This window comes from Pseudophryne corroboree, chromosome 10 (assembly GCF_028390025.1).
Source record: "Pseudophryne corroboree isolate aPseCor3 chromosome 10, aPseCor3.hap2, whole genome shotgun sequence".
Lineage (NCBI taxonomy): Eukaryota > Metazoa > Chordata > Amphibia > Anura > Myobatrachidae > Pseudophryne > Pseudophryne corroboree.
In genome coordinates, this window is record NC_086453.1 from 121932247 (window position 1) to 121954518 (window position 22272).

General features: G+C 46.1%; 1 protein-coding gene across 2 annotated transcripts in view; it reads right to left on the minus strand.

Annotated features, from left to right (window-relative positions):
• Positions 1-215: 215 nt before the first annotated feature.
• The window catches only part of KDELR1 (KDEL endoplasmic reticulum protein retention receptor 1), a 76602-nt gene continuing 54545 nt past the window's right edge, over positions 216-22272 (minus strand). For both annotated transcript variants that reach the window (XM_063942776.1, XM_063942777.1), the window contains one exon: positions 216-3405. In XM_063942776.1, coding sequence (XP_063798846.1) covers positions 3371-3405 — 35 coding nt within the window. In that variant the 3' untranslated portion in view covers positions 216-3370. The remainder of the gene's footprint in view (positions 3406-22272) is intronic.

Sequence of the window (22272 nt, forward strand, 5' to 3'; positions counted from 1 at the left end):
TATGTATGTATGTATATATATATATATATATATATATACATACACACACACACACATATATACATATACACACACACACACACAAGACAGTTACCAAAACCTGCCGCACAGTAATATCAATCACAAATAATCACTCCAGTGCAATGGCCATGTACCAATATATGAAAAAAATTAAGCTTATTTGAACCATATGAAGGGTATCATCAGCCAGTGAGTAGTTGGATACATCCATTTTAATTTTAACAACCAGAGAATCAGTAAACCAGAAATATAAAAACAAAGCGTAATACCATTTCATACATGAGCTTAAATCCACTGAAGGATATGAAATGCACGTACAAAATTAAAAACAATAAGAGTGCTTATCTGATATTCAAATGAGGCAATCTGAAACCAACTTATTCAAACAGGAAACGTCCACTGAACACGTTTTATCAGATCCACTGTATATGAAACCAGTGTCTTCATCAGGAGTGATATACTTTTGTTTAAATATTATATATAAAATTAAATGAATCATTGATTCAAGCATTACCAGAGCAATGCAAAATCGTTGGTTATGGGCTCCACACATGGAGGGATGTCCTACAGGGACACATCGCTAGTGACGGGACCTGGTGGGGTGCTGGCATCGGCAGCAACGAGTGATGGCAGGCGGGGGGTCTGCGGGACCATGCTGCTGGCAACGTTCGCCATCTCCTCAGATCCTTCTGCAAGTTGTAGGGATCTGAGGACAACAAATGACCCACAGGCGCGCACAATGGCGTCGTTATCATGCCCCACACACAGCACTTTTTAAATTATGTGTCGTTCTGAAAGGGCAGAAACGCCCACATCATTTAAAACATTGTGCCGTGTGTGAGCACCTTTAGAAAAGTCAGTGCTGAACCATTTTACTATGGCTCTGCCCACTTGTATCAATGTGTACACACAATGTGGCCATAATTGAAGTTTACCTATTAAGAGCTATCTGTTGTTCTAACCATAATAGGCAAAATGTCACCAAATTAAGTAAGTATACAATTTAAGGCATATTTAGTCCCAAAATCAACCAATAGGGGAAATCATACTAGGCAAAATACATGAAATGTTACCAACTAGTGAATAAGAGAAACCGAACATGTCATATTTTTATTTTTCGTCTTTGCAAAAACTGAAAAAAAAGCAAAACTAATGTGCCAGAGGATTTCTCTCATATCTCCAAACTCACAGGTCACAAATAAAATGTAAATGTATGCTAATTTTCTGCTCTCGGCAGATTTTACAATTGAATTTTTGTTTTTCACAAAATCTTTCTTTGCCATGCATTGAATAGTATGTTTACTAAACTTGGTGGCATTCCTTCTGTTAGCTAAAGCTACAGACAGATCTGAATATGGAAACTTTAATTATGGGCACATTGTATAATAAAGCTATTGATAGATGCGGCTGTGTTTTTGCATTTTAACTCTAAATACTTTACTGCAGCTACTGGAGGGGAATTTAGTCATCCATAGCAATTCTCTACCTACACTCTACAATTTCAAATGTGCCATTGTGGGACACTTTACCATCTTTTACTCTGAGTCATGTTTTCCGGCATGCGTTTCGCATCTGGACGCCCCCCAGGACACTGACAGCTGACATCCTGAAAGTGAGTACAGGTTGAGTATCCCTTATCCAACATGCTTGGGACCAGAGGTATTTTGGATATCGGATTTTTCCGTATTTTGGAATAATTGCATCCCATAATGAGATATCATGGTGATGGGACCTAAATCTAAGCACAGGATGCATTTATGTTACATATACACCTTATACACACAGCCGGAATGTAATTTTAGCCAATATTTTTTGTAACTTTGTGCATTGAACAAAGTGTGTCTACATTCACACAATTCATTTATGTTTCATATACACCTTATACCCACAGCCTGAAGGTCATTTAATACAATATTTTTAATAACTGTGTGTATTAAACAAAGTTTGTGTACATTGAGCCATCAAAAAACAAAGGTTTCACTATCTCACTCTCACTCAAAACAGTCCGTATTTCGGAATATTCCGTATTTCGGAATATTTGGATATGGGATACTCAACCTGTATCGGGGTGGGGGATTAGGGTTAGGGCCTGGGGAGAGTAAGTTAGGCACTAGAGGGGGGTTAGGGGATGTGGGGGGTATTTAGCCGTAGCCGACACCCCCAGAGAGTTAGCCATAGCCAACAGACCTGGAGGGTTAGCCCTAGCCGACTCCACCGAAGGGTTAGGGTAGGAGAAGGGTAAAATACTTACCCTGTCCGAAGTTGGGATTCTCACTGTTGGGATGCTGCGGTCAGTCATGTGACCGCCGGCATCCCGATCGCTGACATTTCATACCCAACCCATATTTTCCATGTTTATTTATTTTAATTAGGTCTCCTAATTTGCCCGAGAATGGCAACATATTACTTTGAAAGAATAGCATTAACATCTCTATAGAAGCAGCCCAATAAGGTTTAAGAATAATACACACAGTTTCCCCTACACCATCCCAAAAAATCAGTTGTTGGTATGAATTAACTCTTAGAATTACTGTACTGTAGGTTTCAACAAATACCTGATGGTTAAAGCGGTGATCATCTACAGAGAACAATTAAGAGAATGTTTGTGACATTCAACATCTTTTAATGAATATAAAAAATTAGTATTGCATAGAAAGACTGGAGTCAAATCTCTCAAAATTTCAATTTGTGTGTCATCTCTTCAAAAATACACAATATTTGCCAAGAGAACTATATACAGATTTATTTTCTCCTTTCCTCCTTTAAAAAAAAACCAAAAAAAAACCCTGTAATTTGAATAAAGGCTAAGAAGTAACTATTCTTCTCAATCGGTTATCAAAGAATAGGGCCAACTACACTGGCTAAGAAAGCTTAAATTATTATTACCCCCCAAAAAAGTGAAGAAAACCCCCCCAAAAAAAACTTAGGTTACATAAATTTGTGGTTTTCAAATCCGGACAACTCCAGGAAAAAAAAAAGACTAGGGATTTTGTAAAATAGGAAACAAAAGATAATTAGAAAACAGATATACTGTAGAGAAAAAGAATTGTACATTGAAAGTGTTTTAGTAATATATTTTTTAAGGCTCAAACTATAAATAGCTGACATAATGGAGAACAGTCTCTGTAAGAAAATATCAAGTCAGCTTGATAGTAATACTCTTCTTTTGGAAGTCTCTTTTCCTTTGCATCTCTTGAAGAGTAGTGTAAATTGGAAAGCAGCTCCTGTTCCGTTTTTGGGTCATACCGCCCTAAAAGTTTGTATCTCAACTGATATATATCATCATTTTCCCTTCTTAATCTGTCTTTGCTCTGCGGAAACTGAAAGGGCAGTGCCTGCTGTATATCCTTTATGCTGGTAAACTGAGCTTCTTCCCCTTTAGAACTGGAAAAAAAAAAAAAGATGAAACAAACACCAACTACACTTATAAAAAAACTCAAACAACAAATGTAAAATATACATGTTGAAGATAAAGCGTAAACATATATTAATATATGCTACAGTACATTCTATTCAATTATACGGATTTGTAAAATGATAATCATTAACTACATATAGACCTTTTTTAAACTAACACATTTTTCAAAATCTGGGAAAACATTGTTTGGAGAAGCAGTAAATACAGTACTCTTTCTTTTGCTAGAACAATTACTAAAAAGCGAAAGGGAATTTTTTAAGGGTGCAAATTAGCTACTGTATGTATGGTTAATTCAATCAGCTAAAGGGATAAGGAAGACATTTTAGGAGTCATATACTGTAAAATTCATGTGTTCTATTATATATGTCCTAATTAACCGATTGCCATGCTCCCATCAAGAATATTTGGAACAATTTGGATTAAAAGCGTCATAAGATTTCAAGTTCAAATGAAGAACAACAACACAGGATACCCTGCAAACGTGCAGCTCAGTATGACAAGATACATATGCTAAATGAATCACCAAACATAATGGCACATAGGCAGAAAAATAAAATAAAAATTAAAAGTATGTTGAAGCCACTGGCATATTCTTGCCAATGGTGATATACAGTGAGCATTGAATGAAGGACTTGTTAGCAGAAATTATATCCATACCCAAAGTCAAACTGAATTGTGACCCCCAAAGCGTTGTGTGCACTGGATTGGATAGATTAGGGTATGGACTAATCTGACGACTTCTATTTGTGAAAATTGGAAAAACGGAGGCGTGACGCCGCTGTTTATTAGGGGGCGAGAAGAGGTCAGGGATCTCAGTCATAGGATGGAGATTACCTGGCCTCTGTGATGAGTGGCCTGTGCGTCACCATGGGTCCTGTAAACCGCTTGATGGCGACTGAGGGATGACGCAGGTCGGATCCCTACTGCAGCAGGTGTCTGCTTGTAATAGATGCCTCCTGCTGCTTCACAATACAGCGCTATCACGGTGCTTCCTCTCTGCTCCATCCCAACACTTCAGTCCCATCCACCCACTTCATGTGGTTAGTTCTGTGCGCCAGCCCCCATCCACTCCCATACTGAGCTTGTGCCTCTACTGCAATACTCCCTCGCAGTGGAACTGTTGGAGGGGTGGCACATGCCCCAGCTCCCACTGCAGGACGGGACAGACCTTAAGACATTTTTATATGGATTAGCAATGTAAAACACCTCTCTCATTAACTGCTCTGCCCCACTTATGGTTCCATATTAGATCTCAGCTGCTGCACAGGAACACTTGCCTACTTTTGAAAAAGCATTTGTGAAAGTAACACCTGTAATTGCGGATATGTACTGCTACATCTGCGAGGCATGTCACAAAACGGACTCACATCCAAATGTAAATGAACCCTAAAGCATTTAGTAAGAGCTACTAGTTAATGAAAAGACATAGATATGTTTCAGGGCCTACTTGTGTAGTGTTTTACAAGAGGTCACATATAAGTGGCCAAAAGAAACCTTATTTAAAATGTGTGTAGCAATAGGGATTATTGTGCATTATAACCAATGCAGGGAAATTGCACTGATGATACCATTTGAATATATATCTCTGATTTTAGTTTTATTTCCCCAGGTACATAATATGAGTAAGGTGCAATCAGGGAGATTTCTAGACTCTTCAGGGAGTCAGGGAGATGTGTACTATTTCAGGGAGTCTCCCTGACAATCAGGGAGAATTAGCAGGAACTGTATGTTCATAGGTACGTGGCCGCACTGCTCTACCCTCTTCTATCCTTGAACTAGCAGATTTACACACTGTGGGCCTGAGCAACAGGTGCTATTGTATTTTCACCATATATTTTTTTTATCATATTGGCACATGGACATATTTGTTGCATTCTACTTTGTGGACTAAATTAAATGTTGAGCTTTTATGGATAAACAGATCTTTTATTTTATTTTGTTTCCTTTTTACAAATACTATTCATGGCCTATTACCCTAGTAGCACCACCATAGTATAGTTAAATGTGAGTACAGTGTATTCACACACTGATATATATCCAAGCAATATGAACTCTGGAGTGCATAAATTATGTCTGTATAGCAAGAAGGTGTGGAAGGCTCATCTAGACCGCCGATGGTAATGAAGTAAAACTCACAGTACGCAAAAAAATTGCTTTAGATAGTTTTAGATGTATTGCTGTAAGTCTATATATTAACATGATCTTTGAATCCATTTATAATCATTAATGTGCTTTAAATAATAATTCCATCAAAATATACTACATGAAAAGCTAAGTCCCATCATACAATGGGATTGTATCTGGATCCCAGCGCTTGGGATGCCGGCAGTCAGGCATCCCGATGCTAAGGATCCCGACACCTATTTGGTTAGTAAACTACTCCTAAACCCTAACCCTCCCTTCCCGCAGCCTGACCCTAACCATCCTTGGTTGTGCCTAACTCTAATCCCCCCTCCCCGCAGCCTAAATCTGATCCTCCCTCCTCCGCAGCTTAAAACGAACCGTCCCTTTGGGTACCTAACCCTTCCTCCCCGCAGCCTAACCCTAACCTTACCCACTGCAGCCTAACCCTAACCACTGCAGCCTAACCCTAACCCTTCCTCCCCACAGCCTAACTCTAACCACTGCAGCCTAACCCTAACCCTTCCTCCCCGCAGCCTAACCCTAACCACTGCAGCCTAATCCTAACCCTTCCTCCCCGCAGCCTAACTCTAACCTTACGCACTGCAGCCTAACCCTAACCACTGCAGCCTAACCCTAACCCTTCCTCCCCACAGCCTAACTCTAACCACTGCAGCCTAACCCTAACCCTTCCTCCCCGCAGCCTAACCCTAACCTTAACCACTGCAGCCTAACCCTAACCACTGCAGCCTAACCCTTCCTCCCCGCAGCCTAACCCTAACCTTACCCACTGCAGCCTAACCCTAACCACTGCAGCCTAACCCTAACCCTTCCTCCCCACAGCCTAACTCTAACCACTGCAGCCTAACCCTTCCTCCCCGCAGCCTAACCCTAACCTTAACCACTGCAGCCTAACCCTAACCCTTCCTCCCCGCAGCCTAACCCTAACCACTGCAGCCTAACCCTAACCACTGCAGCCTAACCCTAACCCTTCCTCCCCGCAGCCTAACCCTAACCTTACCCACTGCAGCCTAACCCTAACCACTGCAGCCTAATCCTAACCCTTCCTCCCCGCAGCCTGACCCTAACTATCCTTGGTTGTGCCCAACTCTAATCCCCCCCTCCCCGCAGCCTAAATCTGATCCTCCCTCCTCCGCAGCTTAAAACGAACCGTCCCTTTGGGTACCTAACCCTTCCTCCCCGCAGCCTAACCCTAACCACTGCAGCCTAACCCTTCCTCCCCGCAGCCTAACCCTAACATTAACCACTGCAGCCTAACCCTAACCCTCCCCGCAGCCTAACACTAACCTTAACCACTGCAGCCTAACCCTAACCCTTCCTCCCCGCAGCCTAACCCTAACCTTACCCACTGCAGCCTAACCCTAACCCTTCCTCCCCGCAGCCTAACACTAACCTTAACCACTGCAGCCTAACCCTAACCCTTCCTCCCCACAGCCTAACCCTAACCTTACCCACTGCAGCCTAACCCTAACCACTGCAGCCTAACCCTTCCTCCCCGCAGCCTAACCCTAACCACTGCAGCCTAACCCTAACCCTTCCTCCCCGCAGCCTAACCCTAACCACTGCAGCCTAACCCTAACCCTTCCTCCCCGCAGCCTAACCCTAACCGTAACCACTGCAGCCTAACCCCAACCACTGCAGCCTAACCCTAACCCTTCCTCCCCGCAGCCTAACCCTAACCTTACCCACTGCAGCCTAGCCCTAACTCTTCCTCCCCGCAGCCTAACCCTAACCTTACCCACTGCAGCCTAACCCTAACCTCTGCAGCCTAATCCTAACCCTTCCGCCCCGCAGCCTAACCCTAACCCTCCCCCCTGCAGCCTAAACTCGCCCCCACTCACGGCTTACCAGTGCCATGTCTCAGCAGACTTTGATCAAGATTCCGGCATTTGGGATCCCGGCGCCGGCATTTCAATCCATGTTGGGATGCCAGTGTCGGCATTCTGAGTATTGTCGGGATTCCGACTTCAGTATTCCATAACCCTCCAACTGTACCTTTTTGGCAGGTACAGTACCTTCTTTATGGTCTGTACTGATTTTTGACTCTCCAAACTTCCATTGCAAGTATAGGAAAGGGGGGTGGGGTGGCCACGTCCCTTTACCCGTGGCCACGCCCCTTTACCCGTGGCCATGGACCCTTTTCTAATTTGTACCGATTTTTATGTGTAAAATGTTGGAAGGTATGGTATTCCAACTGCCAGGATCCTGACTGGATCCCCATACAATGATTACTTTACAGCAAATACAGGGCCACCTTTCTTTTCATATTCTTACAAGAGTTTCTAATTATTAAGCACCAGGTAGAGGACAATTATAAGTGTAATTACCTGCAAATAATAAGATTTTACTTACCGGTAAATCTATTTCTCGTAGTCCGTAGTGGATGCTGGGGACTCCGTAAGGACCATGGGGGATAGACGGGCTCCGCAGGAGACTGGGCACTCTAAGAAAGATTTAGTACTACTGGTGTGCACTGGCTCCTCCCTCTATGCCCCTTCTCCAGACCTCAGTTAAGGAAACTGTGCCCGGAAGAGCTGACATTACAAGTAAAGGATTTTGGAATCCAGGGTAAGACTCATGCCAGCCACACCAATCACACTGTATAACTTGTGATAAACTTACCCAGTTAACAGTATGAACAAACAACAGAGCATCAACCAATGGATGCCAACATAACATAACCCTTTATTAAGCAATAACTATATACACGTATTGCAGAAAGTCCGCACTTGGGACGGGCGCCCAGCATCCACTACGGACTACGAGAAATAGATTTACCGGTGAGTAAAATCTTATTTTCTCTAACGTCCTAGTGGATACTGGGGACTCCGTAAGGACCATGGGGATTTTACCAAAGCTCCCAAACGGGCGGGAGAGTGCGGATGACTCTGCAGCACCGAATGGGCAAACACAAGGTCCTCCTCAGCCAGGTTATCAAACTTGCAGAATTTTGCAAATGTGTTTGAACCCTACCAAGTAGCAGCTCGGCAAAGCTGTAATGCCGAGACCCCTCGGGCAGCCGCCCAAGACGAGCCCACCTTCCTTGTGGAATGGGCTTTCACTGATTTTGGATGCGGCAATCCATCCGCAGAATGAGCCTGCTGAATCGTGTTACAGATCCAGCGAGCAATAGTTTGCTTTGAAGCAGGAGCACCCAGTTTGTTGGATGCATACAGGATAAACAGCGAGTCAGTCTTCCTAACTCCAGCCGTTCTGATTACATAAATCTTCAAAGCCCGGACTACGTCAAGCAACTTGGAATCCTCCAAGTCACAAGTAGCCGCAGGCACCACAATAGGTTAGTTCAAATGAAAAGATGACACCACCTTAGGCAGAAATTGCGGACGAGTCTGCAATTCTGCCCTGTCCTTCTGGAAAACCAGATAGGGGCTTTTACATTACAAAGCCGCCAATTCTGACACACGCCTAGCCGAAGCTAAGGCCAACAGCATGACCACTTTCCACGTGAGATACTTTAGCTCCACAGTCTGAACCTCAGGCAGTGAAGCCAGTTCTTTTTGAAAGAAAATGGATAGGGCCGAAATCTGGACCTTTATGTACCCTAATTTTAGGCCCATAGTCACTCCTGACTGTAGGAAGTGCAGGAATCGACCCAGGTGGAATTCTTCTGTAGGGCCTTCCTGGCCTCACACCAAGCAACATATTTTCGCCATATACGGTGATAATGTTTTGCTGTCACGTCCTTCCTAGCCTTTATCAGCGTAGGAATAACTTCATCCGGAATGCCTTTTTCCGCTAGGATCCGGCGTTCAACCGCCATGCCGTCAAACGCAGCAGCGGTAAGTCTTGGAACAGACAGGGCCCTTGTTGCAACAGGTCCTGTCTGAGAGGCAGAGGCCATGGGTCCTCTGTGAGCATTTCTTGCAGTTCCGGGTACCAAGTCCTTCATGGCCAATCCGGAACAATGAGTATTGTTCTCACTCCTCTTTTTCTTACAATTCTCAGCACCTTTGGTATGAGAGGAAGAGGAGGAAACACATAGACCGACTGGAACACCCACGGTGTTACTAGTGCATCCACAGCTATCGCCTGAGGGTCCCTTGACCTGGAGCAATACCATTTTAGCTTTTTGTCGAGGCGGGACGCCATCATGTCCACCTGTGGCAGTTCCCGTCGATTTGCAATCTGCGTGAAGACTTCTTGGTGAAGTCCCCACTCTCCCGGGTGGAGGTCGTGCCTGCTGAGGAAGTCTGCTTCCCAGTTGTCCACTCCCGGAATGAACACTGCTGACAGTGTGCTTACGTGATTCTCCGCCCAGCGAAGAATTCTGGTGGCTTCTACCATCGCCACCCTGCTCCTTGTGCCGCCTTGGCGGTTTACATGAGCCACTGCGGTGATATTGTCTGACTGGATCAGAACCGGTTGGTCGCGAAGCAGGGTCTCCGCTTGACTTAGGGCGTTGTATATGGCCCTTAGTTCCAGGATATTGATGTGAAGGCAAGTCTCCTGCCTTGACCACAGCCCTCGGAAATTTCTTCCCTGTGTGACTGCCCCCCACCCTCGGAGGCTTGCATCCGTGGTCACCAGGACCCAGTCCTGAATGCAGAATCTGCGACCTTCGAGAAGTTGAGCACTCTGCAGTCACCACAGGAGAGACACCCTTGCTCTGGGGGATAGGGTGATTAACCGATGCATCCGAAGATGTGATCCGGACCACTTGTCCAGTAAGTCCCATTGGAAGGTATGGAACCTGCCGAAGAGAATGGCCTCGTATGATGCCACCCTCCTTCCCAGGACTCGAGTGCAGTGATGCACTGACACCTGTTTTAGTTTTAATAGATTCCTGACCAGTGTCACGAGCTCCTGAGCTCTCTCTATCGGGAGATGAACCTTTTTCTGGTCTGTGTCTAGGATCATGCCTAGGAGAGGCAGATGAGGTGTAAGAACCAACTGCGACTTTGGAATATATAGAATCCAGCCGTGTTGCCGTTTCACTTCCGGAGAAAGCGATACGCTGTTCAGCAACTGCTCTCTTGATCTCGCTTTTATGAGATCGTCTAAGTACGTGATAATAGTGACACCTTCCTACCGCAGGAGCACCATCATTTCCGCCATTACCTTGGTGAATATTCTCAAGGCCGTGGAGAGACCAAACGGCAACGTTTGAAATTGGTAATGACCATCCCGTACCGCAATTCTGAGGTACGCCTGATGAGGTGGATAAATGGGGACATGAAGGAATGCATCCTTTATGTCCCGAGTCACCATAAAATCTCCCCCTTTCAGGCTTGCAATCACCGCTCTTAGCGATTCCAACTGGAACTTGAACCCTTTCAGGTATATGTTCAGGGATTTTAAATTCAATATGGGTCTGACCGAACCGTCTGGTTTCGGGACTACAACATGGTCGAATAATAACCCCCTCCTTGTTGAAGGAGGGGAACCTTGACCACCACCTGTTGAAGATACAATTTATGAATTGCAGTTAACACTGTTTCCCTCTCGTGGGGGGAAGCCGGCAGGGCCGTCGGTGAGGGGGCATCTTCTCAAAGCCCAGCTTGTATCCCTGAGACACAATATCTATTGCCCAGGGATCTAACAGGGAGTGAACCCACTTGTGGCTGAACTTACAAAGGCGTGCCCCCACCGGGCCTAGCTCCGCCTGTGGAGCCCCAGCGACATGCGGTGGATTTTTGTAGAGGCCGGGGACGACTTCTGTTCCTGGGAACTAGTTGTGTTGTGCAGCTTCTTTCCTCTGCCCCCGCCTCTGGCAAGAAAGGACGCACCTCGGACTTTCTTGTTTCTTTATTCGAAAGGCTGCATTTGATAATGTCGTGCTTTCCTAGGCTGTGCAGGAATATAAGGCAAAATATCAGAATTACCAGCTATAGCTGTGGAGACCAGGTCCGAGAACCCTTCTCCACACAATCCTCAGCCTTCCACATGCCTCTTAAGTCGGCATCATCTGTCTATTGCATATTCTACAGGACACGTCAAGCAGAAATCGACATAGCTTTGACTCTAGGACCCAGTATACTCATGTCTCTTTGGGCATGTTTAATATATATATATATATATATATATATATATATATATATATATATATATATATATATATATATATATATATATATATATATATATATATATCCAATTTGCACCGGCACTCCGCTGTATCCCAAAAGACTGTGCCCGGGTGCCCTCCAACAAGAACCCAGTGTGGGTCTTATACAAGCTTATAGTAGCAACAGGCGGCACTCTCAGGACTGTAATACTGGTAACCACGGACAAGACAAGAAAACTACTCCATAGATCTGTAGATCAACGTTTCGATTTATCAAAAAACCGTCATCAGGATCATATAACAAATATTACATACATGACATACTTACATACCCTCGTTAGGAAGCCGCCGGCGCCGCGCCGTCTCCCGGGTCTGTGACGTCACTGACGTCACCACATGTGCGCCGCGCGCCCACCGGCGCGCCCAGATGACAGCCCGGCGTCATGACAACCCGGCACAACAACCCCCCTGTGAAAACATAATGAAAAACATAAAAAAACAAGCTTCCACATGGTTACAGATTTCAAACACAGACCTGTTATCAATCACTGCACCGATGCTGAACAATCAGTGGATATCTGGCCAAATAAGAATTCTCTAGTACAGTCATAGCACCTAAATCCCGTCAAAACTATATTGTAAAATACGATCATATTACAAAAAGCAATTCAATGGTAACATTTCATTTAAACCGCGGGGGGAGACCGTATCCAAACGGTGAATCCACCGCGATTCTTTCTGCAGCAATACTCTATGGCGATCACCCCCCGCATTCTCTTAGGTGCTTGATCGATAATCTTGTATCGCAGGGTACTCAGCCCATGATTGAAGACTTTAAAGTGCCGAGCAACTGGCTGACTGTGTGTCCCAGTGTTGTTTTCCAACGCCTGTCTAATCGCAGACCTGTGAAGAGCCATTCTTTCTTTGAATTGCCTTGTGGTCTTCCCCACATAGAGGAGACCACAAGGACAACGAATAATGTAAACCACAAATGTGCTGGAGCACGTCAACACCTGTCGGATGGCACATCTAGCTCCCGTGTGTGGGTGCGGGAAAGAACTCCCCGTCTCCATAAAGTTACACGTGGTACACCCAGTGCACCTGTAACAACCAGGTTTTTTGGTCAGAAAATTGGTCGGAACCAACTCCTGAAAGGAAGAAATGTCATTCTTCACCAACCAATCTTTCAGATTACGATCCCTGGCAAAACTGGGCATCACAGTAGCGTTACGGAGACATGGCAAGTCCCTGTCCGTAGTCACAATGGGCCACAATCTTCGCTTCAATCAAGGCATCAACAGAGAGAGATTGACCTCATGGTACGTCAATTTATGTTGAGGGGGTACAAATATGATGCCTTGATTGAAGCGAAGGAGAAAGTGCTTAAAACTCCCAGGGCTAAGACGCTTATGAAGAGCCCGGGCAGGAGGGGGGGCAGAGAGGTTGTCCCTTTTGTTCAGAAGTTTCACTCCTCTAGTAGAGAGATTGCCAAATGTGCCAAAAGATTGTGGCCCATTGTGACTACGGACAGTGACTTGCCATGTCTCCGTAACGCTACTGTGATGCCCAGTTTTGCCAGGGATCGTAATCTGAAAGATTGGTTGGTGAAGAATGACATTTCTTCCTTTCAGGAGTTGGTTCCGACCAATTTTCTGACCAAAAAAACCTGGTTGTTACAGGTGCACTGGGTGTACCACGTGTAGCTTTATGGAGACGGGGAGTTCTTTCCCGCACCCACACACGGGAGCTAGATGTGCCATCCGACAGGTGTTGACGTGCTCCAGCACATTTGTGGTTTACATTATTCGTTGTCCTTGTGGTCTCCTCTTTGTGGGGAAGACCACAAGGCAATTCAAAGAAAGAATGGCTCTTCACAGGTCTGCGATTAGACAGGCGTTGGAAAACAACACTGGGACACACAGTCAGCCAGTTGCTCGGCACTTTAAAGTCTTCAATCATGGGCTGAGTACCCTGCGATACAAGATTATCGATCAAGCACCTAAGAGAATGCGGGGGGGTGATCGCCATAGAGTATTGCTGCAGAAAGAATCGCGGTGGATTCACCGTTTGGATACGGTCTCCCCCAGCGGCTTAAATGAAATGTTACCATTGAATTGCTTTTTGTAATATGATCGTATTTTACAATATAGTTTTGACGGGATTTAGGTGCTATGACTGTACTAGAGAATTCTTATTTGGCCAGATATCCACTGATTGTTCAGCATTGGTGCAGTGATTGATAACAGGTCTGTGTTTGAAATCTGCAACCATGTGGAAGCTTGTTTTTTTATGTTTTTCATTATGTTTTCACAGGGGGGTTGTTGTGCCGGGTAGTCATGACGCCGGGCTGTCATCTGGGCGCGCCGGTGGGCGCGCGGCGCACATGTGGTGACGTCAGTGATGTCACTGACCCGGGAGACGGCGCGGCGCCGGCGGCTTCCTGACGGGGGGGAGACGAGGGTATGTAAGTATGTCATGTATGTAATATTTGTTATATGATCCTGATGACGGTTTTTTGATAAATCGAAACGTTGATCTACAGATCTATGGAGTAGTTTTCTTGTCTTGTCCGTGGTTACCAGTATTACAGTCCTGAGAGTGCCGCCTGTTGCTACTATAAGCTTAGGTGTATATGTATGTATGCATATATATATATATATATATATATATATATAATAAGAATTTACTTACCGATAATTCTATTTCTCGGAGTCCGTAGTGGATGCTGGGGTTCCTGAAAGGACCATGGGGAATAGCGGCTCCGCAGGAGACAGGGCACAAAAAGTAAAGCTTTAGGATCAGGTGGTGTGCACTGGCTCCTCCCCCTATGACCCTCCTCCAAGCCTCAGTTAGGTACTGTGCCCGGACGAGCGTACACAATAAGGAAGGATTTATGAATCCCGGGTAAGACTCATACCAGCCACACCAATCACACTGTACAACCTGTGATCTGAACCCAGTTAACAGTATGATAACAGCGGAGCCTCTGAAAAGATGGCTCACAACAATAATAACCCGATTTTTGTAACTATGTACAAGTAATGCAGATAATCCGCACTTGGGATGGGCGCCCAGCATCCACTACGGACTCCGAGAAATAGAATTATCGGTAAGTAAATTCTTATTTTCTCTATCGTCCTAGTGGATGCTGGGGTTCCTGAAAGGACCATGGGGATTATACCAAAGCTCCCAAACGGGCGGGAGAGTGCGGATGACTCTGCAGCACCGAATGAGAGAACTCCAGGTCCTCCTTAGCCAGGGTATCAAATTTGTAGGATTTTACAAACGTGTTTGCCCCTGACTAAATAGCCGCTCGGCAAAGTTGTAAAGCCGAGACCCCTCGGGCAGCCGTCCAAGATGAGCCCACCTTCCTTGTGGAATGGGCATTTACATATTTTGGCTGTGGCAGGCCTGCCACAGAATGTGCAAGCTGAATTGTATTACACATCCAACTAGCAAAAGTCTGCTTAAAAGCAAGAGCACCCAGTTTGTTGGGTGCATACAGGATAACAGCAAGTCAGTTTTCCTGTCTCCAGCCGTCCTGGAACCTATATTTTCAGGGCCCTGACCACATCTAGCAACTTGGAGTCCTCCAAGTCCCTAGTAGGCGCAAGACACCACAATAAGCTGGTTCAGGTGAAACACTGACACCACCTTAGGGAGAGAACTGGGGACGAGTCCGCAGCTCTGCCCTGTCCGAATGGACAAACAGATATGGGCTTTTTTGAGAAAAAAACCACCAATTTGACACTCGCCTGGTCCAGGCCAGGTCCAAGAGCATGTTCACTTTTCATGTGAGATGCTTCAAATCCACAGATTTGACTGGTTTTAAACCAATGTGTTTTGAGGAATCCTAGAACTACGTTGAGATCCCACAGTGCCACTGGAGGCACAAAAGGGGGTTGTATATGCAATACTCCCTTGACAAACTTCTGGACTTCAGGAACTGAAGCCAATTCTTTCTGGAAGAAAAATCGACAGGGCCGAAAGTTGAACCTTAATGGACCCCAATTTGAGGCCCATAGACACTCCTGTTTGCAAGAAATGCAGGAATCGACCGAGTTGAAATTTCTTCGTGGGGCCTTCCTGGCCTCACACCACGCAACATATTTTCGCCACATGTGGTGATAATGTTGTGCGGTCACCTCCTTTCTGGCTTTGACCAGGGTAGGAATGACCTCTTCCTGAATGCCTTTTCCCTTAGGATCCGGCGTTCCACCGCCATGCCGTCAAACGCAGCTGCGGTAAGTCTTGGAACAGACATGGTACTTGCTGAAACAAGTCCCTTCTTAGCGGCAGAGGCCATAAGTCCTCTGTGAGCATCTCTTGAAGTTCCGGGTACCAAGTCCTTCTTGGCCAATCCGGAGCCATGAGTATAGTTCTTACTCCTCTACGTCTTATAATTCTCAGTACCTTAGGTATGAAAAGCAGAGGATGGAACACATACACCGACTGGTACACCCACGGTGTTACCAGAACGTCCACAGCTATTGCCTGAGGGTCACTTAACCTGGCGCAATACCTGTCCCGTTTTTTGTTCAGACGGGACGCCATCATGTCCACCTTTGGTAATTCCCAACGGTTTACAATTATGTGGAAAACTTCCCCATGAAGTTCCCACTCTGCCGGGTGGAGGTCGTGCCTACTGAGGAAGTCTGCTTCCCAGTTTCCATTCCCGCAATGAAACACTGCTGACAGTGCTATCACATGATTTTCCGCCCAGCGAAAAGTCCTTGCAGTTTCTGCCACTGCCCTCCTGCTTCTTGTGCCGCCCTGTCTATTTACGTGGGCGACTGCCGTGATGTTTTATCCCACTGGATCAATACCGGCTGACCTTGAAGCAGAGGTCTTGCTAAGCTTAGAGCATTATAAATTTACCCTTAGCTATATTTATGTGGAGAAAAATCTCCAGACTTGATCACACTCCCTGGAAATTTTTTCCTTGTGTGACTGCTCCCCAGCCTCTCGGGCTGGCCTCCGTGGTCACCAACATCCAAAACTGAATGCCGAATCTGCGGCCCTCTAGAAGATGAGCACTCTGTAACCACCACAGGAGAGACACCCTTGTCCTTGGATATAGGGTTATCCGCTGATGCATCTGAAGATGCGATCCGGACCATTTGTCCAGCAGATCCCACTGAAAAGTTCTTGCATGAAATCTGCCGACTGGAATTGCTTCGAAGGAAGTCACCATTTTTTTACCATGGCCCTTGTGCAATGATGCACTGATTTTAGGAGGTTCCTGACTAGCTCGGATAACTCCCTGGCTTTCTCTTCCGGGAGAAACACCTTTTTCTGGACTGTGTCCAGAATCATCCCTAAGCACAGGAGACTTGTTGTCGGGATCAGCTGCGATTTTGGAATCTTTAGAATCCACCCCTGCTGTTGTAACAGTATCCGAGATAGTGCTACTCCGACCTCCAACTGTTCCCTGGACTTTGCCCTTATCAGGAGATCGTCCAAGTAAGGGATAATTAAGACGCCTTTTCTTCGAAGAAGAACCATCATTTCGGCCATTACCTTGGTAAAGACCCGGGGTGCCGTAGACAATCCAAACGGCAGCGTCTGAAACTGATAGTGACAGTTCTGTACCACGAACCTGAGGTACCCTTGGTGATAAGGGCAAATTTGGGACATGGAGGTAAGCATCCCTGATGTCTCGGGACACCAGATAGTCCCCTTCTTCCCGGTTCGTTATCACTGCTCTGAGTGACTCCATCTTGATTTGAACCTTTGTAAGTGTTCAAATTTTTTTAGATTTAGAATAGGTCTCACCTAGCCTTCTGGCTTCAGTACCACAATATAGTGTGGAATAATACCCCTTTTCTTGTTGTTTTTAAAACCCCTGACGTTGTTTTTGAGACGTCTGGACCGGTACTAATTGTTTGTCGGCCGTCTCATGTCGTCAACCGACCTTGGCGCGTGTTGACATTATCACGTAATTCCCTAAATAAGCCATCCATTTCGGTGTCGACTCCCTAGAGAGTGACATCACCATTACAGGCAATTGCTCCGCCTCCTCACCAACATCGTCCTCATACATGTCGACACACACGTACCGACACACAGCACACACACAGGGAATGCTCTGATAGAGGACAGGACCTACTAGCCCTTTGGAGAGACAGAGGGAGAGTTTGCCAGCACACACCAAAAACGCTATAATTATATAGGGACAACCTTATATAAGTGTTTTCCCTTATAGCATCTTTTTTATATATTTCTAACGCCAAATTAGTGCCCCCCCTCTCTGTTTTAACCCTGTTTCTGTAGTGCAGTGCAGGGGAGAGCCTGGGAGCCTTCCCTCCAGCCTTTCTGTGAGGGAAAATGGCGCTGTGTGCTGAGGAGATAGGCCCCGCCCCTTTTTCGGCGGCCTCGTCTCCCGCTCTTAACGGATTCTGGCAGGGGTTAAATATCTCCATATAGCCCCCGGAGGCTATATGTGAGGTATTTTTAGCCAAAAAAGGTTTTCATTTGCCTCCCAGGGCGCCCCCCTCCCAGCGCCCTGCACCCTCAGTGACTGCCGTGTGAAGTGTGCTGAGAGGAAAATGGCGCACAGCTGCAGTGCTGTGCGCTACCTTAAGAAGACTGAGTCGTCTTCTGCCGCCGATTCTGGACCTCTTCTCGTTTCAGCATCTGCAAGGGGGCCGGCGGCGAGGCTCCGGTGACCATCCAGGCTGTACCTGTGATCGTCCCTCTGGAGCTAATGTCCAGTAGCCAAGAAGCCAATCCATCCTGCACGCAGGTGAGTTCACTTCTTCTCCCCTAAGTCCCTCGTTGCAGTGATCCTGTTGCCAGCAGGACTCACTGTAAAATAAAAAACCTAAGCTAAACTTTTCTAAGCAGCTCTTTAGGAGAGCCACCTAGATTGCACCCTTCTCGGCCGGGCACAAAAATCTAACTGAGGCTTGGAGGAGGGTCATAGGGGGAGGAGCCAGTGCACACCACCTGATCCTAAAGCTTTACTTTTTGTGCCCTGTCTCCTGCGGAGCCGCTATTCCCCATGGTCCTTTCAGGAACCCCAGCATCCACTAGGACGATAGAGAAATATATATATATATATATATATACACACACATACACATACATACACACCTATCACTTAAGACAGCATCTTTAATATATATATATTTCTATATATATATATATATATATATATATATATATACACTATGGTCTCAATCTCTGCTGATAAGGTACCTGTCCACGCTGCCACAGCGCTATAAACCCATGCCGACACAATCGCCGGTCTGAGTAGTATACTAGAATGTGCACGCTATCTGCAGAATCCCTGAGAATAGCTAGTGCTACCTTCTAGGCAAACGGGACACCCTAGGGGAAGATTCCCATCACATCCTGGCCCTAGTGGGGAAAGGATACTGCCTGAGAATTCTTTGTGGGAAGCTGCAGTCTCTTGTCTGGAGATTCCCGCTCTTTTTCCTCATGAGAGGAGGGAAATTTACATCAGCTTTCTTCCCTTAACATGTGTACCCTTGTGTCAGGGACAAATGAGTCATCAGTGATATGCAAATCATCTTTTATTACAATAATCATATATTGAATACCTTTCAGCCATCTTGGCTGTAACTTTGCATTATCGTAGTCGACACTGGAGTAAAACTCCGTGTCGATATCAGTGTTTATAATTTTGGATAGTGAGCATTGTGAGACTCTGAAGGTCTCTGTGACATAGGGACAGACAAGGGTAGATTTCCTGTCTGTTCTCTAATCTTTTGTGCAATAAATTCACCTCAGCTCTTACACCTATCCAAACAGGTGTCGGCGTTGTCGACGAAGACACCCTCTCACACACATATTTGCTCTATCTCCTCCTTAGGGGAGCCTTTTACCTCAGACATGTCGACACACACGTACCGACACACCACACACACAGGGGATGCTCTATTTGAAGACAGTTCCCCCACAAGGCCCTTTGGAGAGACAGAGAGAGTGTATGCCAGCACACACCCCAGCGCTATATGACCCAGGAATCACACAGTAACTTAGTGTTAACCCAGTAGCTGCTGTATATATTGTTTTTACGCCAATTTATGTGCCCCCCCTCTCTTTTACACCCTCTCTATCGTGCAGGGGAGAGCCTGGGGAGCTTCCTCTCAGCGGATCTGTGGAGAGAAAATGGCGCTGGTGAGTGCTGAGGAAGAAGGCCCCGCCCCCTCAGCGGCGGGCTTCTCCCGCGATTTTGTGTAAAATTAATGGCGGGGGCTCATGCATATAACAGTGTCCAACTGTATATATGCTGCTAATACCAGGAGGTGCTTAATTGCTGCCCAGGGCGCCCCCCCCTGCGCCCTGCACCCTACAGTGACCGGAGTGTGTGGGTGTAATGCGGGAGCAATGGCGCACAGCTGCAGTGCTGTGCGCTACCTCATGTGAAGACAGGAGTCTTCTGCCGCCGATTTCGATGTCTTCTTGCTTCTGCCGGCTTCTATCTTCTGGCTCTGCGAGGGGGACGGCGGCGCGGCTCCGGGAACGGACGACAAGGTCAGGTCCTGTGTTCGATTCCTCTGGAGTTAATGGTGTCCAGTAGCCTAAGAAGCGCAACCTAGCCGCAGTTAGTAGGTTTGCTTCTCTCCCCTCAGTCCCTCGTAGCAGAGAGTCTGTTGCCAGAAGAAGCTCTCTGAAAATAAAAAACCTAACTAAAATACTTTCTTATTAGCAAGCTCAGGAGAGCCCACTAAAAGCACCCAGCTCTGGCCGGGCACAGATTCTAACTGAGGTCTGGAGGAGGGGCATAGAGGGAGGAGCCAGTGCACACCAGTAGTACTAAATCTTTCTTAGAGTGCCCAGTCTCCTGCGGAGCCCGTCTATTCCCCATGGTCCTTACGGAGTCCCCAGCATCCACTAGGACGTTAGAGAAAATAGGAAAACACAGTTTCCCACAGGAGGTGCTGTTCAACTAATTAAAATGTATTCATTATCAATTTTAAGAACACACACATATTAATATTAAAATATAATTTATTTAAAACATACACCTAATTGGGGGAAACCAGTACTGAAAAAATAGGATTTTGATACCTACCGGTAAATCCTTTTCTCTTAGTCTGCAGAGGATGCTGGGGATGCTTCAAGAACCATAGGGTATAGACTGGATCTGCAGGAGACATGGGCACTTTAAGACTCTAAATGGGTGTGAACTGGCTCCTCCCTCTATGCCCCTCCTCCAGACCCCAGTTATAGGAACTGTGCCCAGGGAGACGGACATTTCGAGGAAAAGGATTTATTGTTAAACTAAGGGTGAGATACACACCAGCTCACACCACAAACACGCCATACAACAAGGCATTAGCAAAAAGTCCAGTCAACGGCATGAACAAAATCAGCAACAGGCTGACCATAACCGAAACACAACCTTAGTGTAACACAAGCAATAACTATTCAACAAGTACTGCAGATAGTGTCCGCACAGGGACGGGCGCCCAGCATCCTCTACAGACTAAGAGAAAAGGATTTACCGGTAGGTATTAAAATCCTATTTTCTCATACGTCCTAGAGGATGCTGGGGATGCTTCAAGAACCATGGGGTTTATAACAAAGCTCCAGAACGGGCGGGAGAGTGCGGATGACTCTGCAGCACCGATTGACCAAACAAGAGGTCCTACTCAGCCAGGGTATCAAACTTGTAAAACTTCGCAAAGGTGTTTGATCCCGACCAAGCAGCAGCTCGGCAAAGCTGTAATGCCGAGACCCCTCGGGCAGCCGCCCAGGATGAGCCCACCTTTCTGGTAGAATGGGCCTAAACCGATTTTCGGTAACGGCAATCCCGCTGTAGAATGAGCCTGCTGAATCGTATTACATATCCAGCATGCAATAGTCTGCTTGGAAGCAGGAGCCCCAATCTTGTTGGGAGCCCACAGGACAAACAGAGCCTCTGTTTTCCTAATCTGAGCCGTTCTGGCGACATAGATTTTCAAAGCTCTGACCACATCAAGAGACTTCGATTCCGCAAAGGCGTCAGTAACCACTGGCACCACAATAGGCTGGTTTACGTGAAACGATGAAACTACTTTTGGCAGAAATTGCTGACGAGTCCTCAACTCCGCTCTATCTGCATGGACGATTAAATAGGGGCTTTTGTGAGACAAAGCCGCCAATTCAGACACCCGCCTTGCGGATGCCAAGGCCAACAGCATGACTACTTTCCAAGTAAGGAATTTCAACTCAACCTTACGTAAATGTTCAAACCAATGAGATTGCAGGAACTGCAACACCACATTAAGATCCCATGGTGCCACTGGGGGCACAAAGGTCTGAACTTCTGGAAGGAAGGCCAATTCTTTCTGAAAGAAAATTGATAAGGCCGAAATTTGTACTTTAATGGGGGCTAACTTTAGGCCCGCATCCACTCCTGCTTGCAAAAAATGGAGCAAACACCCCAGCTGAAATTCTTCCGTAGGAGCCTTCTTGGATTCACACCAAGACACATATTTTCTCCAAATACGGTGGTAACGCTTCGCCGTTACTGCTTTTCTAGCCTGAAGTAGTGTGGGAATTACTTCACTGGGAATACCCTTTCGGGCTAGGATTTGGCGTTCAACCGCCATGCCGTCAAACGCTGCCGCGGTAAGTCTTGATACACGCACGGTCCTTGCTGTAACAGGTCCTCTCGTAGAGGAAGAGGCCAGGGATCTTCTATGAGCAATTC